We start from the raw sequence: 13050 nt of genomic DNA on the forward strand, positions 1-13050 counted from the left end.
AATTTATGTAAATATCAAATCTTAATTAATTATTTAAAAACAAAGTTTGGAAGAGGTTGATTTTATGACCTAAAATATTAAAAACGAATTTAATTAAAAACAATTAAATAAATTGGCAAAGTAAAGAAAACAAAAGAAAATAGTTTGAAAATAAATTTGAACACTAGGGTTTCGCTGTCACCTTAACAATACTACGTAATTCTTTCAATTACTTGTGAATTACACATGCATATTTTGAAGGTTAGGTTTTCTTAATATATATATGTTGACCCTAAAAACTACCAAACCTACGTGGCGCGTAGGCCGAGTAACTAATGAGCTAACTACGTCTTTCGGTTGATACAAGACGTGCCAACTCGTTGGCCGAGCTCGACTGAGGAGTAAAATGTGTTGATGTTGCTTTGAGTGCGCTACTGACTTCTTGGTTTTGCAATTGCGGCCGAGGAAGGAACACGTCTCGGCTTTCGGGTTCTAGAGCCTAAAGACAAGGTTGCTAATCTTGCGAAGTTCACAGATCGTCGACGTCGAGTTCAGTCAGAGTGATTATATTTGTAAGAGTATAAGCACGCTGAACCAAACCGACACCAAACTATATGGACACAAGTACTCAAAAGAGATGTATGTCTTGATAGTGAATGTCGTTCGACCATCAGAATGCCGAACACTAAAACCTATTTGTGAATATCCAATCACAAACAACTCCGTGTTCAATGTGCCAAGCCCAATAATCTGTAACACCTCACTTCACTGAGAAGACTAATAAGATGACTTATGCCAATAAGGATTTGAAAATCCTTCTCGATTGAGACTTGGATAAATAATCAGTCGCCCTCGACGTAATGCTGTTTATCCAAACTGAATGTGCTCCGCGGTTGGGTGATTCTACGACAATAGTGTTGTTTATCCAAACTGAAGGTGTCACCAGTTGCCTTCACAATGCTGTTTGTCCAAACTGAAGATGTGTTGGCGAAATAGAAAATAAAAATCTCAAGGTGTTTGAGAGGTTTCTCGTAAAGTAAGAGTTTGCGCAGGCCTTTTGTATGTTAAATTGGAGGGGCTTTAGAATGATGCATCCCCTTCTTATTTATAGCAGCCAATCTCGTCATGGCCGAACCAAAACTATACTCGGATTATGATTCTTCATCCTAATCTAACCAAGTCTCGGCCAATCCTACCTCCATTAGGACTTTGAACCAAACTCTTTATCTAGCCACATTCACTTCTCAAATCTCAACATCCTCATCCCATTGAGACTCCTTGTTATGCTAGGATTCAACTTTCTCATCAATCCGTCTCATACTAGGGCTTGGCCAATCTTAATCGAGCGGTTCATAATAACTAGAATTCGCGACGATTCTAGAATCATACTGTCGAGCTGAGAACTCAGCTCACACCAATATTTTGGGCCCAAACAATATTCTACTTGGAACCTCCAACATAGAACTTATATCTAACATGCAACCCGTCTGTGACATCTAGATCGAATGTGAACATGCAACACTCATTAAGTTTTGTGAAATCCTTTTAAAAAACCATATAACCATTAAGACGTGACATCCATCATAAGAAGTTACACATATTAACCACAAGAAGTTAGCGTCAATTTCAAGGATAGTCCTTCACCAAAATTGCATCAAATTACTTTTCTAAATATCATAATGGTGACCAATCATCAAGACAATTAGATAGTTTCAAACCCGGTGATTAATAATTCAAGACTTGCATGCATAATATCATAAGAAAATTGAAAAGAGATTACATATTTTTGTTAAGACTCGTGGCCTCGTCCTAGCAAACGAAACTAGTTACTAACAATCATAAGACAAAATATTATTAAAAATCTAAATAGAAAATACCTTAAAAATAAACTTAAATCTTCCAAAGTAATGCGTCCCTAAATTTTATGCATTTTCTGTTCCTTGTCTTATGCCTAAAAAGCTTTATTTATGTTACTACAAAACAATATCCTACCTATGAAAGGTCTTCTAAAAACTATGAAACATAATAAAATAAAATAAGTAGGAAATAAAGGGTGTCCTATTTAAATTGAAATTCGGACTTCTCAGAAAATTAGATTTTTGACCAACCAAATGAACTCTGATTTGGTCCCAAAATGTCTCTTTTGAAAGCTAAAGACGTTCCCTACAAATCCTCAGAATGAATCTTCCTCAAAATGTGTCATCTGAACCTTCAAAATACCTAAAACGTTGAGAAACGTCAATTTGAGAAAGCTGTGCGCTGGATCTTTATTTCATTGCCATGATCAAACGGCTTGGTAGAAAAATCTGAAATTTTGACACAATCTTCTAGAAAGACTCACAAACATCCTCCAATTAAAATCATTCCAAAATTCATCCGTTTGATCTTCTTTTACTCCAAAGAAAATTAAATATCTTACATTAAAAATATATAACAATATATCAAAAATTTACTAAAATAGTCAATAAATTATAACTAAGAATAAGATAAAATATATGGTGTAATATGAATTCATAACCATGCATGATATTTGATTATAATAGCGTGCAAGTGGACTATTAAATAAATTTTTCTTTTTTGGTTTGAAAATCCCACTCCACCCATCCAATCCACCAGATTCCATCATTACACCCCATTATTGCATCTTTCCCTCTCTTTCACGCCTCACTCCCTCCCATTGAAAATTTTCCCTTCATTTCAGCCGACCATTTCCTCTCACACGTCACTCTCTCTTCCACTTTCTCCTTCTTTCTTTTCTTTTCATTTGACTCTCTCGTCCCCTTTCCGTCTTCAGAGCTGTCCTAGCGTGGTGGAGGCCCCTAGGGCTACCTACCATGTTATCTATTCCGTAAATAGTAACTACTTTTAATAAACAGTAATTATTTTTTACATTTTTATCCTTATATTTGAATAGCCTTGACAATTAGTAATAAAATATTAATTTTTTATTATAAAATAATACAAAAGAATTTTATTTGTAATTTCGGATAACATTTATAATCGTTCTTGTTGCGCATTATGTCATCATCCGAAAAGACAATTATTGATGATGTATTTCCGATAAGATTTTTAATCGTTTTTGTTGAGCCACATGTCATTATCCGAAAACACAATTATTGGTGATGGATTTTTGATAAGATTAATAAACAATCACATCGCGCCACATGTCATAATATGTTTACAGTCTTTGAGGATAGATTTTCCATCAGATTTTTAACGAATGAAGGCATGCCACGTGGCATTATCTACAACCTAATCCTTTTTTAATCCTCCATATAATCCACTATCAATCCTCACAAATCTCACACCAATGTTCTCAAGATCTCTATCATCATTCATAGTTTTTGCTTCATTCTTCACCAAAATCTTTATCATTATTTTCTGCTTCCTTCTTACAATGTCTTCTTCTTCAAGGATGATGTGGGAAATCGATCAGTAAGAGGAAGAATTGTTTAACCAATCAGAATGAATGTTCAATCTCCAGGTGGCCCAAAATGAGATGGAAGATGATGAGGAGTGTAGAAGGAGAGATGATGAAGCAAGAATGACCAGAACCTCACATTCCCGTCGAGTACGCAACGCAACATCTTCAATTAAGGTGAATAACGTGGACCGTTGGATCTAAATAAGGTTTTAAAATTATTATTACCGTTGGAAATCCAACAGTAGAAAACAAATGACCGTTGAAATCCAATGGACGCCGAGGTGCCACATGGCCTCTAACGGTCACTAATGCAACTGCGCACGCAGGCTCCGTCGATTGACACAAAACAAAAGAAAATAACGTGGCTGACGTCAGCCTTGCGTCAAACCCACTTCGGGCTGGCAACTCTCCACGGGCCTGCTCAGGCTCCCTCGCTAGCACACACTGGACTTGAATGCTCAGGCTCTCAGCCACTGTTCGCGGGCCTATCCTTCGGGCTCCAGCACACGCTGAAGTTACTCTCATGGCACAACAAATGCAGACAGCAACTCGCCGTTGTCCTACAACAGACCATGACATCACCACCATCTCCGCAACCCTTTCATAACTACGAATCCTTTTCTAACTTTTGTTATCTGAAACTTGGACGAAAAACCTTCGAACCAAGGAGCTCTGGCGACTCCTCGGTTTCCCCGAACAAGGTAAGGCTTGAAATCACTCCTTACATTCCATTCATCATTTTGTTTAACTTTATAACCTTGCATGTGAGCTTTGGTTTCACACTTGTGAGTATTTGTGTCTTTAATTGCCTATTAGATTTAACCACTCTTTCCTCATTGTTATATTGGCATTAAAATATAACAACATTAGTACAGACACAATATTAAGTTCTTATAATTTCTAACAAGTAAAATTTGATGCCAATCTTACCCAATCGTTATCATGAACTTCTTGGGTTTAATATGGAATCCTGAACCCCTTACTCTTTTAATATCATATAGGTATGTTCATTGGTTATTATGAATGAGGTGTTAACTTTACTCTCTTGTGTGAAATCCGAACTCCTGCTTGTACGGTTATTTATAATTATTATTTTTATATCACTCGATGCACAATAGGGGGTTGATTATGAAGAGATTAGGTTGTCCATCAGCAGCTAATTTTAGGATTTTTTTTTTAATTTTTTTTACCTTTCTAAAGGGGTTGTTTGAAGGATCAAAATGCAAGATTTGTTGAAGCTTTAGGGCTGTTTGGTATTTTAAAGAAATTAGGGCAGTTTTGCAATTACCTCTAGTTTTAGGGGCAATTTTGTAACATGGGAATTTTGGACAGATTAACTATAATCTCCCCATTTTGTGTACGATTTGTGTGTTAAGTATTTTGTTAAGTCAATGTGACTTGGTATAGGTACAAGCTTATTCGGTTTGACAAATGACAAGGCTTATCGAGAGCAAGCAAGCTATGGTTATGTGAATATATCTTTTTGTTTTTTTGAAGTATATATGTGTATTTGTGATTTTCCCAACTGCTTTTATATATTATGATGTGACATACCATATTTAGTTTTACAAATAAATTTTTCACACACTTCATGTTTTTAATATTATTTGTGAGTATAAACTTGTGGTATGATATCCTTGTGTTTTATTTGCTCATTATTACATGTTACATGTTTGTATGATGTCTCTTAGTTATTTGTATTGTCCTGAGCTAAGGATCAGCTTCACGTGTAGTTCACATGCACTGTTGCATTCTCTTTGGATTCAGAGTTAGGTGTCAGCCTATCTTTTTATGTGATGTTTTGGACTCGTATGTGATGTGACTAGCTCAGCTCATGTGATGCAGTACTAGAATGTAAAACTACACTCAACTTGTTCCACTGTCTTAATATCTCTGCAATAGACTTGTGTGGCTACGTAAATTAATGAGCACTGGTTTCTTGTATGTACGTGTCTTATTTGCGATAGAGATATTGGCAAACCCAACGTTTTGCATACCAGTTGTATTCAAGAAATTTTCAGTCTTACAAATGAAATGAGCGCATCATATATTTTTGAGGTTTCACAAACTAAAGCAATGCAGCCACAGGTTTTACAAACTACTCAAAAGGCTAAAGCAATGCAGCCACGGGTTTTACAAACTACACAAAAGGACTTGACATGAAACCGATCAATTATAAACTTGTGAGCTGGTTTTTGGCCTAATGAAATCCACAAAATCATCCAATGCAGCCGCGGAGCTGGCCGGAAATCCGTCCTCAAACTTCCGCCCTATCTCCAAGGCCCGCCTCTTCACATCTTCATCGCCCATCAGCCTCTCAATCCCTTTCACTATATCTTCTTTCTTAACCAATTCTTCAAAACTTTCACAAACTCCATAACCAACCTTGAGATGCTTTTGCACCAGCTTGGCATTCCAATACTGGTCCCCCCTCATGGGCCACCCCAAAATGGGGACCCCACGGCAGACGGCTTCCACGGTGGAGTTCCACCCGCAGTGCGACAAGAACCCGCCTGTTGACCGGTGGCTCAGAATCAGCAGCTGCGGTGCCCATCCGCATATGATCAGACCCCTCTCCCCCACTCTGCTCTCCAGCCCGTCTGGGTTGTACCCGCCACCCACCCCCAGTTTGGATGACCCAGATGAATGGCCGGGTCGATTCTTCCAGCGCACTCGCCAGTTGGGGATACTCCTCCGCATTGGGACCCACTTCGCTGCCGAAGGCCACGTACAAGACAGACCCGCGTGGCTTTGAGTCCAGCCACTGAACGATGTCGTCTTCGGTGTAGTTCGATTGGCGCTGGTTTGCTTCGACCGGACGGTTCGGGTTCCGGTTCCAGTACGCTTTCCGGCAATAGTGGGCCCACACCCCATACGGGCATCCCCATCTGATCTTTCATGTAGTCGATGAACGCACGGTCGATGAAGTCACACGTGTTGAACATCAGAGCTATGGAGCCTTCTATTTCTGGGACCCAGGGAGGTCGGTCTCCCGGATTAGGCGGACCACCACCACCACCACTTCTTCCTTTTCCTCCTCCACCTCCCGGAGGCGGGTTCGGAACGCCACGTGGAGGACCTGCTGGCCTTCGTTTAAGATCGGCAATCGAGAGAGCCATGTGGTTGGGCAGGCCGGGAATTGGTCGGAGCTCGTCGGGTCGGATGTCACCAACACCGACTTTCCATGAGCCCCACTCGATGGAGGCAGCGGACGCACCAAAGGTGAAGAATCCGATGACCGGCACGTGGAATCTCCAGAAGACCTCCTTGGTCCAACCCATTTGAAAGTCGACGATGGCGCAGAGAGGGAGGGACGCGTCGGGAATATCGGAAAGGCTGGCGAGGTGGTTGTGGAGGTCTTGTGTCGCTTGGTAGCGGAGCGGGTCGGGTCCTGGATTGGGTGGGCCTGGGGAGGCTGTGAGTTGGAGGATTTTGGCGAGGGGGTTTTGGGTGAAGGAGGAGGAGGAGGGGATGACGAGGGTAGTATGGTAATTGCGGGAGATAAGGTGGTTGCAGAGCTCGCGCAGGGTTGGAGATGGCCACGCCCAGCTGCTGAAACCACAAAAATCTCACCGCCATCCGCCATCGCCATGTATAATAGAAGAAAAATGGTGAGGATTTGTTAGTTATACAAGAACTAGACAGTTTTCAAAGTGATATGTAGATGTTTGACTTTCAGCTTTAGACTACCAGTTTTCAAGGTTGAAGGGCTTTACCATGATGGGTGCTAAAACATTCTTTCCAACCTTCAAAGAAGGTGATCCGCAAAGAGAGGCCCAACGGACCATATTTGAAGAAACAAGCAACTTGACTGCTGGAAAGAGGGATGCGCTTGTCCCACATCGGCGGTGAAGGTTGGTTATCAGTTCTTTATATAGAGAAGCTAGGCAACAAGGCTTGTCCCTTCGGGGACATCCGATAAAATTGGAACGATACAGAGAAGATTAGCATGGCCCCTGCGCAAGGATGACACGCATAAATCGAGAAATGGTCCAAATTTTTTTTGCACTTTTCCCGTGAAATTGAATTGGATTCAGAAGCTTCTTTTCCTTGTTTGTTCTTTGTTTTCTCACCATTTTGGCGTCAAATGGAATGCAGATTTGAGTTTTAGAGGTTGGGAAGTAAGCAAGCATCTTTGACGGCTCATATTCCAGGTTTGCCTACTAACTGTTTGAGAAAACGACTTTGTTACTGTGTTCCGCTAAAGATTATTAAGCATATATATATATAGTTTACTGTGTCCCTTAGTATTTCTCAACGCATATGGTAACGAAGATAGTGTATATATTACAATTGCAGATAATGTATGTATAATAGTTACACATATTTTAAGGAAATTAATCTCAACGAACAATAATATCTCTGCATTTTTCATTAACATGCATTGAAGGAAGAAACAGAAATCTGGCCATAACTGAGCACAACCCAAGAAAGAAGGAACTTGCTTCAACTTTGAAGTGTAACTATGTAAAAAGAAAAACAAACACTTTCAGTTATATTTTAACCAGACATTACTTCTTTTGTCCAAAATCCATGATCATCTCTGTTTAATTCTTAACTTTGACAGGAGTTATTTAACCAATTCATGAAATGATCACAAACCAGATCATTTAATCAACTTGGTACATTTTCGAAAGATGACTTTCGATGCTAGCCTGAAACTTGGCAATAAGTTTGCCTATAGACGGCCAATTATCTTTGATTATAGGAACATCTGCAAAAGTTGCCGCCCATGCTGATAACAATGGAAACTCTTCTTCGGTCACCATTTTCATATCTGCTACGTCTTCAAACACACTCACATAGTGTGCGAGCCATCCAAGTGCAATATCCGCAAATCCAAGTTTCTCTCCGCCAAAGAATTTCTTACTGTTTAGCTCTTCTTCCAGGTACTTCAAGTTTTCCTTGGCTTTTACGATAGCTTCATCTTGCTCTTTCCCTTCCTTCATAAAGGATTCCCCAATAGATGGCAAAACCTTCATAGAAATCACAACCAAACTGAATAATCAAATATCAATACTAAGAATGCGGTTTTCTTTCCTTATTTTTCAGGTAAGTAATGATGGTTTGGTTTAGCTACCTGATGTACTTTCACTCGATGTTTTATTAATTGTGCAAGAAACTATCCGATTATGAAAGGCTAGTTTAGATTACCTTCTCATCACCATATCTGGCCCAAAAGCGTGCAGTCGCTCGCTTAAGAGGATCTTCCGGCAGTAAGGGATCCTCCTTCCAAGTTTCGTTGACATATTCAAGAACTATGAGTGATTCAACAACTGCATTTCCATTGTGCAGGAGCACTGGAACTTTCTTATGAATAGGGTTAGACTGAAGAAGTAAAGGGCTTTTGTTTGAAAGATCTTCGTGGATTGTTTCATACAGGACGCCTTTGAGTTGTAGTGCCCAAACTATTCTCAGAGAAAAAGGTCTGGACCATATCATAAAGAGCTTCACTTTTGCCATTTTTGTTCGTAGTTTGAGCTATCTTGTGCTAGGCAAGCAGGCCTTTTATGCTTAACTTTCAGTGTGGAATTTTGCTATGGCCTCCCTAGAGTTTGTTGTATTTATTATTGAAGCCTTCTATATTGTCAAATATGAATTGCTTTCTGAATCTGTTACATATTTTGCATGTAATTGACATGATGATGATTGGATTTGTGTGAAATTAGGAAAAATATGGGGGAGAAAGTGAGTGGAGAGAAAAAGAGAGAGGTTTTTGTGTGAAATGAAATGAGATTGAGTTCTGTGATGTAACCAAAGGACATAGGGTTCTGTTCGTTTTCTTCGGAGTGTGGGACGTTTGTTTTGGTCCAACCCTCCAAGGTACCGGCTACGTAGAGATGCCCCTTTGAAATATTGGCAATCAAGTTAGACCTTGAGTTGAAACAATCCAATACAATAGGTTCATTAAGTGTCCTTCGTAAAAAATAGCTAGGTGGATATATATGTTGGATTAGGATTTGGAGACACATTTTTTACACTAATTTGTATAGTCCATCTCGTAATGTATTTCAACGATCCAACTCTTTGCAAAACTGTATTCGTCCATTTTCTTCACGACAAATAAATGTGTTAATAATTTTGGGTTTGCTAATTTTTAGCAAGTATGATTTATGAATGATAAATTAAAATATAAATGATTCGGATTATTGAAATAAGTTATTGAGTAGACCCTAAGAATGTGTGTCAAAAAATTGTGTCCCCAACATGTATAGGGAGTAGCCCAACATTTTATAAGAACTTGCACGATTTCTTCGTTCACCAATGTCAGACTCTTTTACCTTCACATTCTCGTATGTGTGGCGAATTTTCAAGTCAAACACGTAGACAACACGGATTGGGTGACTGTGGAGCATATGTTGCTGTTGGGCTTCACACATGGATCAACCTGCTTTGATACCATGAAGAAATTGAGGGTTCCACCATATAATCAATTGATTATATGAAGAGTAGTCCAACCTCTTATAAGTCTCTTACAATGTTTCTCTTTTCACAAATGTAGAATTCTTTTACCTTCATGTTGTCACAATTCCAACCCACGCACACATATATATAATTTCTGTTTTTCATAATTCTTTTAATGAGTCAATTTAAAATTGACCACAATTATACTTACGGAGGTGATTTTCAAATATCCTTATTATCTTCTCACATATATATATATATATATATTTATTCTGATAATCAAATTGAATAAATCAAACGAAATGAACACACGAGATTAAACAAGAATGCATTTAGAGACTGATGGGTGCATATTTTCATATATATATATATATATTTATCATATATTTCCTTTGGATTTTGTATATATGAATGGGTTAAATGCACTAATGTATATTGTTTTATTTTCTAGGCATTCAATACGGGAGTTAAGTGAAAAGGAAGTGGAAAATGGAGTTTCGGGTGTCTATAGTAATTCCATTGGAATTCCAATGGAATACGAGGCTAACTAGTTGCGCAAAGACATGTGCATACAATAACAAGATGAAACTGAGCAGTTTTGTAGATCAAATGGACATGGGAATGCTATTCAATGGACTTTAGGAGAGAACTTAATTATTAGTTTTATTATTTCCGTTAATTTTTCTTTTCTTTAATGAGGACTTGAAAGTCCATTACGCTAGGATTAATGGTCATTTTAATTGGCCTTGGTAACCTTCGCCGTAGGTTTTATATGTGGAGATTGATTCTCCATTGTGAAGTAAGGATTCAGCCACCAAAACAAAACCAAAACTCATATATTCTACATGGGGGGCAGCGGCAAGGAAGGGCAAAGAGGAAGTACATTGGAGTTTTTCTTTGATAGGGCTACGATGTAGCCTAATCATGAATACTTAATTGCCTTGTGGCATTATTATTATCAAGTTTTGCATCTTTATTGAGTATCTTTTGCTATTCAGTAATGCGTTTGATTTTTATTTAGATGCTTGATCACCATCTAGGTTTAAATTAGGTTGACTTCATGCAAGTTAGAGTAGATGCCATACTTAACTTGGGTTTAGCTTCTTGCAATTGATACCATAACCACGTATTTGTAGATGCCATACAATTAGGGTTTTGTGTGATTTTCCAACAATTTCCATAGAGCTTAATGGGTTCTTACTTGTTTAAATCCATCTAGATGCCATAGAGGGTTAACATGTAAGGATAATTTTGATGTAACCAGATGCCATGGCTGTCGAATAATTTAGGGAAAATCGATCATCAATATTAGGGAACTACTTGAGCATAACATATTAAGGGAATTAAGTAGGATTGGTTAAGGTGAACTCGGATGCCCTAGATCTTCTTTTCTCATGTTTTCAATTTATAATTTCCATGCATTTTATTTTCAAGCTTTATTTTATTTTAGTTTAATTTCAAAGTTTCATATGTTTTCCATTAAACTTCTCCACTATGATTTGTTTCAATTTAGAGGGGTGTAGTCAAACTCGGATTTAAGAGGATTTTAAAAGACTTTAAAATCCTAGTGTAGTCAATTAAAAGATTTTAAAGGATTTTAGAATTCAGTCAAATCTAGGTGCAGTCAATTAAAAGATTTTAAGGGATTTTAAAATCCATCCAAATCTAAGTGTACTAAAAAAATTAAGATTTTGGAGAATTTCAATAAGTTGTGGATTTTGTGGGATTTGAGAGCAAGAAGTATATATAACCAAGACTAAAAAGAATCCAACCTCACCCCCTAGGTTTTCAAATCCTTTTCCATTTGGGCAGTCCTCAAATCTCTACCAACCCCAGCCACACACAGGTAACCACCATATACTTTGGTGGAATCGCTTATTATGACCCTTAAACCTTAATTAGGCATGTATGATCATCGAAGGACATGATCGATCTAGGATTTTGGTTAATACTACTCTCTTGTCATTCTGATTTTTTAATGTCTGTGGTACTACAAGCACTATTGAAGTACCACATCGTACGTCTATGGCAAAAAGGTAGTCGGTGGTGATGGTTGTTAGTGGTGTGGTGCTCAAAACAGCTCACCAAAGTTATGTCGATCTATCAATTGAGAAAGAGATTGAGCCATGGTTGTGTGAAAGGGGACCCGAATAGGGAGGGGATAAAGTGGCTATTGAGTACACTAGGGCAAGAGCAGTGTTCTAAAAATCGGCCTAGGCAGTGAAGTGCTGCTACGATTTGGGCCAAATCGTCCAGTTGAATCGAGTAGGAGTTAGGCACCTGCCTAGATGCTCTATAGGCGGTCTAGGCGGCCTAGAAGGCAACCTAGGCGGTGGCCAAGGTGGTAGTTTTTTTTTTCTGGCGAATTGACTCTCTGGTCTTCAGTGGTTATTGGCATCTTATCTTTCGTTTCCAATCGGTGTTGTATCTTTAGCAGAAAATGAAAGATCTAAAGAGAAGAGGGAGGATGAGAGAGAGAGAACAGTTAAGGGTGCAAACTTGCACCACATCGGAGGAGGGAATTTATAGAGCAAAAGAATGATAGAAGATGAAGAAGTGAGAGAGGAGGAAGAAGAAACGCTAAAAAAAAAAAAAACCAAAATATAGGCTTTTAGCTTTCCAATGCATCAAATGTGTTGGTGCGTGTATCCCGACACTTATTATTCAATTGCTTTTAATTTTTTCACATTGTGTCTGATATAGATTGAGGGTTGGGTTATGTGAGAAAGGTTGGGAACTGTGGCATGAATCTTTTGGTGTGGTTCCACATATTGGAACCTTGGATGATGTGGAGGAGGTTAGGTGGAGGGATTTTAAAAAACATTAAATACTAATTTTCTTCAAAATATCTTATTTTATTATTTCATTCTAAAAATTAAATTGTGTCGTTTCGGAAATCCTAAATAGAGATGGGGATTTTTTGAGACTTTCCTTTCATTAAGACCACACCATACCATGCTTAAAACTCTAACATCACATATACCATTCTTTAAAATAATAATAATAAAAAAGAAATAACATATTTTTCGTGTTTATTTTTATATCATATGGTAAATTTAATTATTTTGTAATAAATATACTTAAATCCGCCTAACCCGCCTAGACGCTAGGCCCCAGCTTACTGCCGGACTAGCGTCTAACGTTTTTTAGAACCTTGGGCAAGAGGAAAGATTTTTCCTTTTTTTTTTTTCAATAAAAAAATTATATGAAAATCTACCACAATCCACCAAAATCTACAAACT

The 13050-nt window shown here is 38.2% G+C and overlaps 2 protein-coding genes, 1 long non-coding RNA gene and 1 other non-coding gene across 6 annotated transcripts; 2 read left to right on the top strand and 2 right to left on the bottom strand.

The window, feature by feature from the left end:
• Window positions 1–5375: 5375 nt before the first annotated feature.
• On the bottom strand, window positions 5376–7468 carry LOC103951676 (UDP-glycosyltransferase 89A2). The gene is given in 5 exon segments (XM_048586323.1): window positions 5376–6028; window positions 6030–6245; window positions 6247–6926; window positions 6929–7083; window positions 7119–7468. Coding segments are annotated over 4 exon segments (1419 nt in total). The 5' UTR covers window positions 6996–7083; window positions 7119–7468; the 3' UTR covers window positions 5376–5572.
• On the top strand, window positions 7252–8837 carry LOC125468039. 3 transcript variants are annotated; one of them, XR_007259118.1, is made up of 5 exons: window positions 7252–7393; window positions 7502–7557; window positions 7971–8292; window positions 8456–8619; window positions 8699–8837. It is a non-coding gene; the product is annotated as an uncharacterized LOC125468039 (long non-coding RNA). The 3 variants fall into 3 exon arrangements; XR_007259117.1 differs by having other exon boundaries at window positions 7971–8619; XR_667811.3 differs by lacking the exon at window positions 8456–8619 and having other exon boundaries at window positions 8699–8832.
• On the top strand, window positions 7303–7405 carry LOC103951675. The gene has a single exon (XR_001953517.2). It is a non-coding gene; the product is annotated as a U6 spliceosomal RNA (small nuclear RNA).
• On the bottom strand, window positions 8014–9377 carry LOC103951674 (probable glutathione S-transferase). The gene is made up of 2 exons (XM_018648523.2): window positions 8558–9377; window positions 8014–8379 (listed from the first exon to the last, which is right to left on the bottom strand). Exons 1-2 carry the CDS (start codon window positions 8864–8866, stop codon window positions 8014–8016), a joined length of 675 nt encoding a protein of 224 aa, XP_018504039.2. The 5' UTR covers window positions 8867–9377.
• Between the last annotated feature and the right edge of the window lie 3673 nt (window positions 9378–13050).

The sequence above is a fragment of a genome, unplaced genomic scaffold, assembly GCF_019419815.1.
Source record: "Pyrus x bretschneideri cultivar Hongxiangsu unplaced genomic scaffold, Pyrus_bretschneideri_v1 Contig24, whole genome shotgun sequence".
NCBI lineage: Eukaryota > Viridiplantae > Streptophyta > Magnoliopsida > Rosales > Rosaceae > Pyrus > Pyrus x bretschneideri.